Source organism: Hypanus sabinus, chromosome 9 (assembly GCF_030144855.1).
Source record: "Hypanus sabinus isolate sHypSab1 chromosome 9, sHypSab1.hap1, whole genome shotgun sequence".
NCBI classification, from domain to species: domain Eukaryota; kingdom Metazoa; phylum Chordata; class Chondrichthyes; order Myliobatiformes; family Dasyatidae; genus Hypanus; species Hypanus sabinus.
In genome coordinates, this window is record NC_082714.1 from 84,649,889 (window position 1) to 84,665,224 (window position 15,336).

General features: G+C 48.9%; 1 protein-coding gene and 1 long non-coding RNA gene across 2 annotated transcripts in view; one reads left to right on the forward strand and one right to left on the reverse strand.

Annotated features, from left to right (window-relative positions):
• Positions 1-11: 11 nt before the first annotated feature.
• On the forward strand, positions 12-12,517 carry LOC132399545 (uncharacterized). The gene is made up of 3 exons (XR_009514018.1): positions 12-111; positions 565-744; positions 11,426-12,517. It is a non-coding gene; the product is annotated as an uncharacterized LOC132399545 (long non-coding RNA).
• Positions 3,406-15,336, reverse strand: part of LOC132399544 (Golgi phosphoprotein 3-like) — a 28,100-nt gene continuing 16,169 nt past the window's right edge. The window contains exons 2-4 of the mRNA XM_059980023.1: positions 13,200-13,331; positions 12,530-12,644; positions 3,406-5,799 (exon numbers count right to left, since the gene is read on the reverse strand). Coding sequence (XP_059836006.1) covers positions 5,375-5,799; positions 12,530-12,644; positions 13,200-13,331 — 672 coding nt within the window. The 3' untranslated portion in view covers positions 3,406-5,374. The remainder of the gene's footprint in view (positions 5,800-12,529; positions 12,645-13,199; positions 13,332-15,336) is intronic.

Below are 15,336 nucleotides of genomic sequence, written 5' to 3' on the forward strand. Positions count from 1 at the left end.
CCTGAGGCACCGCGCCCTTCCCTCGGCACCCGGGAGTGAGATGAGGCCAGGGTTTGGCATTGGCAGCCGATTCTTCAAAGACTGACCTTTTAAATGTTAATTCAGTACTGGGTAATTGTTGGCCCGACCAGTTCTTCCTTCGATTGTAGATTCACGCGGGTGGGGCGGTGAGGAGGGAGTGTCGCGCTGTGGGAGGGGAATTAACAAGAGAGCACTGTGTGCGTTCGAGGGAGGGGGTGGTTTTGGCGGTGAGGAGCGGCGGTATGTGAAGAACCCGGTTTTCAATGTCTATTACCCATCCCACTAAACCCTTGCTCTGGAACTGAAACGTCATCTCCATAGATACCTCCTGGCTTAAGGGGTAAATAAATACGCCCCAAATCACCCCCTCCATACCCAGCACAAGCAGAAATTCCTTCTCTGTCTCCCCTGCTGTAGGTTATCCAACTTCTGCCCTGATGGGGTAAAAAAAGATCACACGTTCTGCACGAAACTTCGGCAGGCTGCGGCGGGGTTTGTGAGCCGGCGAGTCATTAATTTGGTAACGTCGTTCTCCCTTCACAGCGCTGCCACCTGGTGGTCATTGAGGGGCACTGCGCGCTGTGCTGGAGGGGACAGGTCAGGCCCACGATGCTGTGCCGAGCTAAATAAACTGGCACTTAAACCCCTAACTAAACTCGTTGCTACCATCGAGCAAGAAGTACAGAAGCCTTAGGTCCTCGAAGGCACAACCTCAGAATGAAGGTATGAGGGATTTCTTCAGATAAAGCTGAATTTGTGCAATTCGTTGCCACAGAATGCAGCGGGGATGAAGGTCATTTCGTGTACTTAAGGCAGAGATTGATTGGTAAAGGGTGTTACAATAGGGGGAGAAGTCAAGACAAAGGGTTGGTAAAATTCAACCTCGATTGAATGGCCGAGCAGACTCGATGGGCTGAATGGCCTAATTCTTCCCCCATCTCTTGCAGTCTGGCATACCATTAGGTTCACAGAACACGGAACAGAAAAACACAGGGACAGGCCCTTCAGCCTACAATGTTATGCCAATTAAATTGGTAATCAATTGGCTAACCAATCTCTTCCGCCTACACACAATGTCCATAATTTTAAATTTTCCTCACAGTCATAAGCTTATCTAAATGACTCTTAAAAGTCCCTAGAGTTCAGGAAGTTATTACCCTACAACCAGCGTGGATAATTTCACTAACCTCAACACTGAACTGATTCCACGACCTATGGACTCACTTTCAAGGACTCTGTAACTTGTGCTCTCCATACTATCTGTCTCTCTCTATTTACCATTATCTTTTTGTGTTTGTACAGTTTGTCTCTTCCTGCACATTGTTTGTCAGTGTGTGCAGGTTTTCACTGATTCTGTTCCATTTCAATGCTCTACTGAAAAAGCCTGCAAGTAAATGAATCTCAGGGCAGTCTATAGTGACAGGTACACACTTTGATAATGAATTCACTTGAGACTTTGAACTCACTGAGCAGCGGAACAGGTTTGTGTCTTTCCCTGCTTTCAAATTTTATGTTGACGCAGCATCCTGTGGGGTCACAAGATATTACAGATCCTAGAATCCAGAGCCGCACCCCCCCCCCCCCCAAAGACTTGGTCTTCGGGGATATTCAAGACAACGATTTGGATCCAGGAGAAATTGGGGTTCTAGGTTTAATGTCACTGAGGTAGATCAGGTGTGAAATGCAGTCATGGAGCAAGCCACGTGAAACCAGGCCCTTCAGCCTAACACATTCCTGCTGCTCTCCAAGCTAGTCCCATTTGCCTGCATTTGGCCCACCTCCCTCTAACTCCCTCCTATCGAGACATTTACCCAAATGCCGTTAACATACCCACATCTGCCATTTCCATATACTCACCCCCACCTACATCAAAAAGTTGCTCCTCAAAACTTTCCCCTCACCTTAAATCTATGCAACCTAGTTTTAGAACCCCCACCCTCGCCTAACCTGGGGCGGGGGGAAATACTGTGTGCACTCGGCCTCCTCGGGATTTTATACTGTTTCCATAAGGTGGAATGAGCTCATTGTGAATGAGCGGTGGATGGGCAACACTGACTCGACGGGCTGAAGGAACTGTTGTACGACACAAGCTTTCCCAGGTATAGGGAGCTGGAGTGAGATCTCTCCTTGTATTTAACAGCAAGGAGCAGGCAAATTCTACAGTGCAGTGATGGGTCAAATCCAGGTCCAGGACCCTATCAGTTCTCTTTCTCTCCCCCTCCTTGCTGTATCACCCCACCCCCCCTCATATACCTTCCCCTTATCCCTCTCCCTCCCCATTTTCCTTTGCCCTCTCCCATTCCCTCTCCCTTTCTCTTGTAGGCCTTCCCTTCTCTCTCATTCTCCCCTCCCTTCTCCCTTACATACCTCCCCCACCCTTCCCTCCTTCCCCCCATTCCCTCTCCCCTCCTCCCTTGTAGGCCTTCCCTTCCCTTCTCTCTCTCATTCTCCCCCTCTCCCTCCCACTGCCTCTCAACAATACCCATTGCGGGAAACTTAACCCGGGTCAGGACAGTCTGACCCAGAACTCAACAAAGCAGCAGTGTACTTGGGTCATGACTTCTGACCCACAGGAAGCAACGAACACAGACAACCCTTCACGGTCAGGGCAGCTTTCAAAACTCATTTATCCGCACAAGTCTTTGGATCGATAACCTGTCTTTTCTTCCCAATTTGTACTGGACTGATTGAGGATGTTGCCCTGGTAACAGAACTGCAGCATTTCCAAGGAAACCAGTACCCTATAACATTACAGGATAAAGTCTGAAAGGGTGATAGGGAGCAGGCGGGGGGGGGGGGGGGGGAAGGGGCAGGAGGGACAGGGGCAATGGGGGGGAGACAGGGTTGGGGGAAATCAGGGGCAAAGGGAGGAACCAGGGGCAGGATTGGGCAGGGGGAGACAGGGGAGCAGTGGATTCCCTTGGGCTTGAAGGAGGTCCATGTCACAGTCTCATAGTCTCAAGCGGGGGGGGGGGGGGGGGAGCAGAAATTTGCAGAGGGAAGAGGCACTGCTTCACTTTGCCAGTGAGCTGGTTGTGATCCTGATTTCCAACGCTGTGTGTGTATGTGTATCTCGTCACGTGTCTCATGTCATGTCTCGTGTGTACGCAGTTTCCATACTCTCCCTGTGGCCTCTGAGAGCTCCGGTTCCTTCCCACACCTCAACACATAGGGTCGCTGAGTTAACTAGCCACCGTACGTCGGGGAATGCTGGAATCAGTGGGGGAGTTAATGGGAGCTTGGGAAGAAATAAATGACAGTAATGTCAGATTGGTGAAGACAGGTGGTTGATAGCACAGTCTCATTGGCTGAAGAGCATGCTTCTATGCTGTGAGTCTCCAAGACAGTCCAACAAAAAGTTTCCCAATGATCCAACAGTCCCTGTTTTTTTTTGTTAAACTAGTTTTAAATTTATTTTACAGTTTCATTGATTACATAGAGCTGAAAATAAAGATATTCAACTGAATCACTGACCAAACAGATTACCGATGTCACATTTAAGAGGCTCGTGGAAAGTGGACTGGGCTGGGCCTCAAAAGACTCCAGAGTTGAATTTAATTAACCTTCCCACTCCCTGCTTAGGGGCACAATTGGGAGTGGCCCAAGCTCTGAGAAGCAAGGTGATAGGAACTCCTCTCCTGACTGACCAGCACATGCTGGGGAGAACTCCTTTGTTGCTGTTTGGAACCGGTCTTCACCAGCCTTTCACCTTGAACTGGTTCTCCATGCCTGTCGCCTATATGGAGGTGGGAGAGGGAGTGACGTGTATGGAAGAGGGAAGAAATCAGCCCTGGCAGAAGAGGAGCCTGTAATGATGGACTGCTACTGAGGGGTGGTGCTAATACGCTGGGCGAACATTGTCTTATGAGCACCACCGAGGCCAAAATAAACCACTGTGGCAACCCAGCCCAACATGGCAGCACTCCTTGACCACCACCCATCCAGTCCAAGCCTCTCGATCCCTCAGATCCTTCCCCCGCTCCACTACTTTCCCCCCACACAACCTTGAAAAGGTTGAGTGGGGGAGTGAGTGGGTTTGTGAGGTGGGAGCAGGCATTTATTCAGCAGGGTGTCAGGTCACACCCCATCCCGTTCCCAAGATCTCCAGTGTCACCATCAGTTAGTTAAGATGCTTCAATTGGCAAATAGAAAGAATTCATTCACGTGGATCGTGGACATAATTTAGAACAGTACGCTCTCTTTCAACAAAAATTAGATAAAGGAGTTATATTAATCCCCAGAATCAAGGCAGCACCTTTACCTGGAGTCAGGGACAACGCCCAACAGTATCTGTAACAGTGGAGACCTGACACTGGGAATGGAGGGCAGTGCATGGGGCACAGGAGGCCTGTAGCACACTGCTTTTCTGTCACTGGGCTGACAGATATGGCACACAGAGAAGGCATTTAATGATGGGGAACTTGGGAAAATATAAGATGGAAGGATCTTGCGTGCGTGTTATTTAGTAAAAGGCCACCATCACGGCCCTCATGACTTTTCACAGTGGAAGTGGGGAAGGGGGGCAAGAGGGGAGAGCGCAGGTGCGGTCACCCACCCACTCCGAAACATCCCACCTCAACCCACTCCCCCACTGTTGATGTGTTAGCTCCCCAGGAGAGCATGCTGTATTAATAACCATTGACCCCTGGGGTAGAAGGTAGAGTTGCCTTCTATAACAGAGTAACGATTGGGGCACAGACCATCTTGACTCACATCAAGAACAGAGGAATCATGGTGGGAACACTCGGAAGTAAACAAGGTCGGGGGCCATGTTGGGAGTTCATTGGGAGGTGGAGGGAGGGGTGCCGTGAGGGAAATGGGACCTAAAATAAAAGTGCAGCTCACTGATCATATGGAAATAGATTAGACCTCCTCTCCTTCACAAAATAGGTGGTCCCTTACTATCACCAAGAGGTGGCAGCAATGTGCTGAGTAAGCAGCAGTGCCACCCAGAGGCCAGAATAATCCACTGCACCTACCCAACATGGCGGCACTCCTTGACCACCACCAATCCAATCCAAGCCTCTTGCTTCCTTGGATTCTTCCACCAACCCCCTTCCCACATCTTGGGTGATCAGGTAGCCTAAAAAGGATTGGGGATGGGGGCAGATGAGACTGCAAGACAGAATAAATCCAGCCAAGGTATCCGGTCACATCCTGTCCTGTTCCCAAGAGCTACCAGCACCCTATTGCACACAGAGGCACATTCTTACTGAGGCAGGGTGCACACGGGAGGGGAAGCGATGGGAAGGTTTGGGGGGGGGGGGGGGGGGAGTGAAGAGAAACACCATACCATTAGATTGTTCCCTCAACCAGAGTTCTCATTGTTCAAATGGAAATAAGGATCTGGGCATTACTTGGTAAAGGCTGCCATTACAGCCCAGATCATCTCGCCACTGCTCGACTTGGTGCACTCCACGTCTGGGTTGAGCTCCAGCAGCTCCCGTGACCGGCTGGTGGCCAGGTCGTACTGCTCGTCCTGCAGCGGCACGAAGGCGTTCTCCAAAACGTCCGAGTTGTGGGCCAGCAGGATGAGGGCCAGCAGCCGCTTCTCCATGCGCTGGGGCTCCTTCACCCACTTGTCTAGGAAAGCGTCCTGCAGCTTCTTGATGAGGCGCTGCTTCAGCGTGTCATTGGTCACCGGGTGGGTGGTCATGTCGAAGAGCAGGAAGTTCTGCTTCTCGGTGGTCAGCACCCCCTTCTCCACCAGGCTTTTGGCCAAGCGCTCGCGCACATTGCGGATCTGGTAGTTCAGCTTGAGGGGGTTCCATGTCTCGCCTGGTGCCCAGGGCAGAAACAAATGGATCAGGAGGGACAAAGGGTTTAAAAAAAAAAGGGCAATAGAATTAGAACATACAGCACAACATGATATAGAACATAGAATAGTACAGCACAGTACAGGCCCTTCAGCCCATAATGTTGTGCCAACCCTTAAACCCTGCCTCCCATATATTATCCCACCTTAAATTCCTCCATATACCTGCATCGTAGTCTCTTAAACTTCACTAGTGTATCTGCCTCCACCACTGACTCAGGCAGTGCATTCCACGCACCAACCACTCTCTGAGTAAAAAACCCTCCTCTAATATCCCCCTTGAGCTTCCCTCCCCTTACTAAACTATAAACTACTCATCGTCTCTCTGCCCTTCCCTCTTGCACAGGTCATAACCCACCACGTCCCCAAGAGTCACTGAGTACTACAAACAGGCCCTTCAGCCCATCTAGCCCATGCAGAACTGTAATTCTGCCTAGCCCATCAACCCATATTGGCACCGGAGTGCTCCACACCACTCCTGTCCAAGTAATTGTCCAAACTTCTCTTAGAAGTTACATTTAAACCAGTCTCTGAAATGTCCCTAATGTATCAGCCTTTGCACTGCCCCAGCAAGGCCTGCCAGGCTCTTAGCACACTGTGTAAAAAAATGTCTGACATCCCCCTGAAACTTCCCTCCATTCAGCCTAACAGGATGTGTCACCCTGGAAAAAATGTGCTGGCTGTCCACTCTACCATCTTGTACACCTCTATCAAATAACCTCTTCAGTCCAAAGAGAGAAGCCCAAGCTCTCTCATCCTATCCTCACAAGACATGCTCTCTAATCCAGGCAGTGTCCTGGTAAATCTCTACAACTTCTCTAAAGCTTCCACATCCTTCTTATAATCAAGGATGGGATTTGGTGGCAGACAAAAGAGACTACAGGTGCCAAAATTTGGAGCAACTGGATGAAATAAGAGGTCCATAAGGTTACAAGAGTAGGCAGCTTGTATCTTTCTCCCTAGGGTTAACATGTCTAATACCAGAGGGCAGTGTGAGAGGGGGTGCCTGCACTACAGGGGTGGTGGTGGAGGTAGATACAATAGATGTGTTTAAGAAGCTCTTAGACGGACAATGGAGGGATATGGACATTGAGTAGGCAGAAGGGATTTGTTCAGTTATGTACTTAATTGCTGTTTAAGTCAGGATGGCTTGGGAGTGTAACTGGGCAGTTGTAGCACTCATCCCACTTCATTGAGTAAGCAGCTGATGTACCTTAGCTCTGTAACATCCAGGCATTTATTACTCTCCAATCTCAATGTGTGAGCAGCTCTCCAGGCTGCAGAGTTCCAAAGGCTCCGGTGAAGAAATCTCATCACTTGTTCTGAGATTTGAGCCCAGCTGGTCAGACAGAGGAAATATGTTCCCTGTGTCCAGCATTTAACAATCCAGTCAGTCCCATCTGCGGTTCTGCATTAGCTTGCAACTCTCGTTTTAATCATCAACTATTTATACAGTTGCTTCCTGAAGCCCAAGTTAATCACAAATCGTCTGCCTTCCAGATATCAACCTTGTGCTGCAATCAGTTATGACGTTTACTCTGAACCCTTCCAAGGTTCCTGTAGGTTATTGTAGCTGAGCAAGGTAGGGGGAATAAACTCCCACTACCTATTAAATGCTCACAATGGCATCTGTCTCAGATAGCCCCTGACAACCAAGTCCAGGTCCTGAACTTCACGTGTGGCTTGGCAACTAAGCCCAGCTGAACTGCTTCTACTGAGAGGAGAAGGGACAAATGCGGGTTACTGGCACCTTAAACTCCGATGGTGCAGGGGCAGGAATGGCTACTTCAACTGCCAGGCTTTAGATGTTTCAGAAAGGACAGGGAGGGAGGCAAAAGAGGTGGGGGTGTGGCACTGTTGATCAGAGATAGTGTCACAGCTGCAGAAAAGGAGGAAGTCATGGAGGTATTGTCTACTGAGTCTCTATGGTTGGAAGTTAGGAATAGGAAGGGGTCAATAACGCTACTTTTATAGACCACCCAATAGTAACAGGGACATTGAGGAGCAGATAGGGAGACAGATTCTGGAAAGGAGTAATAATAACAGGGTTGTCATGGTGGGAGATTTCAACTTCCCAAATATTGATTGGCATCTCCCTAGAGTGAGGGGTTTAGATGGGGTGGAGTTTGTTAGGTGTGCTCAGGAAGGTTTCTTGACACAGTACGTAGATAAGCCTACGAGAGGAGCGGCTGTACTTGATCTGGTGTTGGGAAATGAACCTGGTCAGGTGTCAGATCTCTCAGTGGGAGAGCATTTTGGAGATAGTGATCACAATTCTATCTCCTTTACCATAGCATTGGAGAGGGATAGGAACAGACAAGCTAGGGAAGCATTTAATTGGAGTAAGGGGAACAATGAGGCTATCAGGCAGGAACTTGGAAGCATAAATTGGAAACAGATGTTCTCAAGGAACCATACCAAAGATATGTGGCAAATATTCAGGAGATACTTGCATGGAGTTCTGTGTAGGTATGTTCTAATGAGACATGGAAAGGATGGTAGGGTACAGGAACCGTGGTGTACAAAGGCTGTTGTAAATCTAGTCAAGAAGAAAAGAACAACTTACAAAAGGTTCAAAAAAATAAGATAATGATATGAATTTAGAAGATTATAAGGCTAGCAGGAAGGAGTTTAAGAATGAAATTAGGAGAGCCAGAAGAGGCCATGAGAAGGCCTTGGCGGACAGGATTAAGGAAAACCCCAAGGCATTCTACAAGTATGTGAACATTTATGAACAGTTGTAGAGCCATAATATGATTAGGAATAGTCAGCATGGCTTTGTCAAAGGCATATCGTGCCTTACGAGCCTGATTAAATTTTTTGAGGATGTGACTAAGCATAAAAGTAGAGCTGTAAAAGTGTATATGGATTTCAGTAAGGCATTTGATAAGGTACCCCACGCAAGGCTTTTTGAGAAAGTAAGGAGGCATGGGATCCAAGGGGACATTGTTTTGTGGATCCATAACTGGCTTGCCCACAGAAGACAAAGAGTGGTTGTAGACAGGTCATATTCTGCATGGAGGCCAGTGACCAATGGAGTGCCTCAGGGATCTGTTCTGGGACCCCTACTCTTTGTGATTTTTATAAATGATCTGGATGAGGAAATTGAGGAATGGGTTAGTAAATTTGCTGATGACACAAAGGTTGGGGGCGTTGTGGATAGTGTGGAGGGCTGTCGGAGGTTACAGAGGGACATTGATAGGATGTAAAACTGGGCTGGGAAGTGGCAGATGGAGTTCAACCCAGATAAGTGTGAAGCGGTTCATTTTGGTCGGTCAAATATGATGGCAGAATATAATATTAATGGTAAGACTTAGCGGTGTGGAGGATCAGAGGGATCTTGGGGTCTGTGTCCATAAGACACTCAAAGCTGCTATGCAGGTTGACTCTGTGGTTAAGCAGGCATACAGTACATTGGCCTTCATCAATTGTGGAATTGAGTTTAAGAGCCGAGAGGTAATGTTGCAGCTATATAGGACCCTGGTCAGACCCCACTTGGAGTACTGTGCTGAATTCTGGTTGCCTCACTACGGGAAAGGATGTGGAAGCCATAGAAAGGGTGCAGAGGAGATTTACAAGGGTGTTCCCTAGATTAGGGAGCATGCCTTATGAGAATAGTGAACTCGGCCTTTTCTCCTTGGAGCGACACAGGATGAGAGGTGACTTGATAGAGGTGTATAAGATGATGAGAGGCATTGATCATGTGGATAGTCAGAGGCTTTTTCCCAGGGCTGAAATGGCTAGCATGAGAGGGCACAGTTTTAAGGTGCTTGGAAGTGGGTACAGAGGAGATGTCAGGGGTAGGTTTTTTTTACGTAGAGAGTGGCCAGTGCGTGGAATGGGCTGCCAGTGACGGAGGTGGAGACAGATACGATAGGGTCTTTTAAGAGACTGCTGGATGGATACATGGAGCTTAGAAAAATAGAGGGCTATGGGTAAAGTAGGGACATGTTCAGCACAGATTTGTGGGCCGAAGGGCCTGTATTGTGCTGTAGGTTTTCAATGTTTCTAGTCGCTTCAGGCAGCTGTGGTTGGCAGCTCAACTAGATGGAAAACTCTCAAACCCTGGCTGCCAGGCTTCAGGAGTAAACCCTGTGAAAAAATCCAGAGCTGGGGTTCCTATAGCGGTCCCATGTCGAGTTCAATGCTGACCGGCAACTCCTGCGACGCCACTGGTGCCAAACTGCACTGGTCTCTGCCGTTCCTCTGGGTTCATCAGCTGTGTGGAGAGGGGCAGCCTGATACGTGGGCAACAGCTCACTCTCCACATTGTACTGCCCTGGCTTGCGTATCACACAGACAGCTGGAGCTCAACATCTATGGCTGACCGAGAGCATTCAAATCCAGTCGTCGAACTTCTCTGCAGCCTTGCGTGTTGTTAGGAGATTACACATCTCCTCCTCACTGCGTTCTTGTGACTGTAATCACAAGACCTGATCAAGGTAGAGCAGTGGCAGAATACATGATTAATGGAGGGATTCTTGGGTCCAAAACCACTGATTGCTCAAAGTTGCCAAACAAGTTAACAGGGTGGTTACGAAGGTGTATGATGTGTGGCCTCAACATTTATGAAAAATTTGGACAGGTACATAGATAGGAGGACCATGGTCCACGTCAATGGGACAATAGGCCGATTATTAGTTCGGCCAGGCTAGGTGAGCCGAAGTACCTGCTTCTGTGCTGTCGTGTCCTACGACTCTAAGTCGTGTTGTGTGCTGACCTTCACTAGTTGGGGTATTGTGTTCAAGAGCCACGAGGTAATGTTGGAGCCTTATAAAACTCTGGTTAGACCACACCTGGACTATTGTGTTCAGAGATGGTTACCTCATTATAGGAATGATATGGAAGCTTTAGAGAGGGTGCTGCCGAAATTAGAGAATAATGTGGATAGGTGGAGTGAGCTCGGGCCTTTCCCTTTGGAGTGAAGGAGGATGAGAGGTGACCAGATAGAGACACACAAGATGATAACATAAACAGATAGAACAGACAACCACTGTCTTTATATGAATAATATAAAAGGGACATAATTTTAATATGATTAGAGGAAGATATAGGGGGCAGTGTCGGGGTAGTAGTTATTTTAACATGGAGAGTGGTGGGTGACGTGGTGGAATGCTCTGCCAGGGGTGGTGGTAGAGGCAAATTAAGGGCATTTAAGATGGAAGTAGTTAAAATGGACAGCTATGTAGGATGGACCCAGGAGGTGAAAAGTTCAGCACGACACTGTGAGCCTGTAGCGTGCTGTATTGTTCTATGTTCTAATCAACGTTTCCTGATAACTCAGTCCTCTGTTGTCTGTCAGAACTCTGGGGGCCGATGGGCCACCATGACTCCATGAAAGGTACTTCCTGCAAGGTGGAGGCCCAGATATGGGGGCATCCAGTCTGCTGAGCTGGTCAGGGAACAGAGTGTGGCTGGGGCTTATAGTAATGAAGGTGTGTTGGGGGGGGGGGGGGGGGAGGAATGAAATTTGTTGGGAAATGGAGGTGGAGCTTAGGAGGGATGAGGGTGCCTAACAGCGACTCCTTTGCTTGCATCTTCAGAAACAGCTCTATTTCCATCTTTAATATCTTTATTTTTCCCTATCAGGGTTTTTTTGAAGTCCCTGACCTGGGGTTACACGCAGGTTTCGGTTCTTTGCAGGAATGAGACCCGTTCTCAGCATTCGACGACTGGCCGCTATTCGACATGCCAAGGGTTTGGCCTGAGAGTTCCGGTCGTATTCAGAAGCCTAAGATCTCAGGGCTCTGAAGACGGGTGGTCACAGCAGGAGACTCATGTGTCATCAGGAAGGCCAGAAAATCTGTGGGCCCGAAGACCCGAGGTCTTTGTGATCTTTGGACGCAGAGCTCAAAAACAGCATCGATACCAACTTTTAACATCGTAAACCAGTGGGTTGTTGTTCTTTCTCCCGCTCGCTGTGAAAATGAGGGACACCTCCCTCTCCCGCTCGCCAGGGAGAGAGCAAACCTGTGGATTGTCAAATTTCAGATGAAATGCAAAGTTTTTGGGGTAACTTTGATCTGTGCCCTTGCTATTGCTTAGCACACACCTGGGCTCAGTGATGGTACCGATGTGTACTTTGTTTTGCTGGTGGGGGGAAGGGGGAGGTCGTTGCTCGCCGCTTACGTGCGGGAGGGAGGGGAGCTGGGAGGGGGGACTTCGGGGCTCTCACATTTAACTGTCATTTATTCGTTGGGGCACTCCTCTGTTTTCGTGGATGTTTGCGGAGAAAAAGCATTTCAGGATGTATATTATATACATTTCTCTGACATTAAATATGACTTTTGAACCTTCAGATGTTCCAGTACCAGATTGGCAGATTGGTCAAAAAGTCAAATGTTACGTGGAGAAGGGAAGTAAATCAGCCGTGGTTGAATGGCAGAGCACCAGAGGGACTGAAAGACCTGATTCTGCTTCCAGGTCTTATAGACGTCCAAACTGGGAGTCTGAGGTCGAAGAGAGAAAGCAGGGTGATGAAAACATGGGATGGGCAGAGGTTAAAACTGCTGCCTCATTTCACTAGATCCCTAGTTTGGCAGACAGTGAACGAAGGTCTACTCTCGTACAGGAGGGAATGCAGTTGATCCTGGGATCAGAGGGCAGCAGGACTGATCACCATAGGCCCCGATCTACCCCCACGCCCACTCCCTGCGTAGCTGCCAATCCAAAGCCTGTGGGCAGGACGAATACCTGTGAGCAGCTCGATCCAGCTCTGCACTGTCTCGGCGGGTTCAGTGGCCTTGATGTGTCTCAAGGCTTCGTCCAAGAGGACATCGCCAGTTGGGGCATCGGACTTGAAGAGGACCTGCAACAAAAAGGGAGGGGGGTGGAAAAATAAGAGGAGGGGATTAGCTTTGAGTAAAGTGCAGAACCAAAACACCCTACCTCTGACTTTCCACACACCTTAGAAGGATAACATCTAGTATTAGCATTTGCCACCCTAGGAAAAGGCACTGGCTGTCCATTCAAACTCTGCCTCATCTTATACACCTAAATCCAGTCATCTCTATTCTCTTTTGCCCCAATGTCCTAGATCGTTCAACATTTCCACGTTTGACCTGTTCTCTAATTCAGGTAAATCCTTCCTGCATCCTCTGTGAAGTTCCCACATCCATCCTACAGTGAGGCAATCAGAACGGAATACAATAGTCTCAAGTGTGGTCTAACCAGTTTTATAGAGCTGCAACATTGTGGCCGTTTGGACTGAATCCCCTGACTAATGACAGCCAGCACTCCATACACCTTCGAAACCACTGCGATGCACTTTACAGATAGAATGCACAGAGACGCTTCCACCCTGAAGGGGCTGCCCGTGGTTTCTGCTTCCCTTGCTTGGCCCTGCCCCAGTCCCACCGCTTACCTTGCGATTCAACAAGCTCTTGCGGCGCATGGTGACGGGCTCCAGATGAATGCGCCCCCTCAACGCCAGCTCCACCAGGATGCAGCCTCGCAGGCCGGCAGAGATGCAATCATTCCAGAACGAGGTGTACCCCTGAGGGAGAGAGCAGGCAGAGGACGTAAGTGCACTCACATCACAGAGACAGGGAGAGTGAGTGACTGTGAGGGAGAGAGTGAGAGTGAGAGAGACAGAGTGACAGAGTGAGTAAGAGAGAGAGAGAGAGAGAGGTGGAGAGGCAGAGTGGAGATGGGCTGGAAGGGTGGGAGGGAGTGAGAGGGTGGGAAGGGGCAGAGAGCGGGAGGTTGAGAGAGGGTGGGAGGGGGCAGAGTGGGGGAGGGGGTGAGAGGGAGCAGAGAGTGGGAGGGGGAGAAGACAGTTAAAGAGAAAGATGGGGAGTGTACGAGAGAGAGAGGAAGAAAGACACAGAGAGTTAAGAGCCTCAAAGCTTGTCTAGCCTGTTCTGTCATTGAATTAGATCACAGGTGATATGAACCCTCTCTACATCCGCCTTCCATTATTTCATAACTCTGAAGACGAGTTTCAGTCTTCTACCACAGGGGCTGTGGAGCTGAGCAGCAATAGGGTGGGAGGTACGGTGGGGAGTGAGGAGCTGGTCAGCTGCAATACAGGGTTACGTTAAGATGGATGGACGAGTTTTTTAACCGTGCTAAACCCATTAGCAGCCCTGTTTACAAACATGAGCGAACAGAAGGGGTTATATAAATCCCCTGGGATGGGGTGGGGGGAGAAGCAGTTGTTTATTTCCGTGGATCTGGCAAGCAAGTCAAGACTAAAGATTGAAAGATTAGCTTTATTTGTCAAGTGTACAGAGAAACGTGTTTGTGTTAGCGACCAAGATGCCCTGGGGATGCCTGCAAATGTCACCACATTTCCAGCGGCACCAATGCAAAATGCCCACAACTTAGTAATCCTGACCGATACCATTCCGAGTGTGGGAGGGAAGCGGAGCACCCAGAGGGAACCCACACGGTCATGGGGAGAACATGCAGTGACAGGAATTGAACCCCAGTAGCTGACTGCTACACTACCGTGTCGCTGGAGTGCAACGTGGTACGCCAGGGTTACCCTGGGCTTTAGAGAAAAGCAGTTATATATCCGAGCCAGGAGCGAGTGCAGGGACAAAGGACAGACAATAAGGTGTGCTGAAACCCAGCGTAGAAACAATAATGAGCAAAGGTTAAAAAGGGAGCGGTACAGGTTTTGAGGACAAGGAGGTGGATGATTACAACGTTGCAGCTGTCTCGCATCTTCAGTGACTGCAGGTTTAAGCCTGTGTGTGTAGTTTGCGTTCGATTTCCATGTTCCTGTCACTTTAACAGTTCACCCCACTCTGTTCCCATTCCCTCTCACATACCAAAGAAGTGGGGATTAGTGGGTCAATTGGCAGTAGGTTACCTCCAAGCACCACCCCAGTACAGACCCTTCGGCCCAGTGTTGTGCTGACCCTTTAACCTACTCTAAGACTAATCTAACCCTTCCCTCCTACATAGCCCTCCATTTTCCTCACCTCCATGTGCCTATCTAAGAGTTTCTTAAACATCCCCAATGTATCTCCTGTACCATCACCCCTGGGAGAGCGGTCGATGCATCGATGCATCGATGCACTTATGCCCCTTGCATTAGCCATTTCCTCCCTGGGAAAAAGCCTCCAGCTGTCCACTCTATCTGTGCCCCTGATCACCTTGTATACCTCTATCAATTCACCTCTCACACTCCTTCACTCCAAAGGAAAAAAAGTTCTAGTTTGCTCAACCTTTCCTCACAAGGCATACTCTCTAATCCAGGCAGCATCCTAGTGAGTTCTGAAGAATGGTCTCAGCCCGAAATGTCAACTGTTTAATCATTTCCATCGATGCTCCCTGACTTGCTGAGTTCTTCCAGCATTTTGTGTGTGTTACTCTGTATTTCCAGCAACTGAAGAATCCCCTGTGTTTAGCATCCTGGTAAATTTCCTCTGCACCCTCTCCAAAGCTTCTACATCCTTCCTTTAATGAGGCAACCAGAAGTGAACACAATACTCCAAGCATGGTCTAACTAGAGTTTTATAGAGCTGCAACATTACTTCACAGCTCTTCAA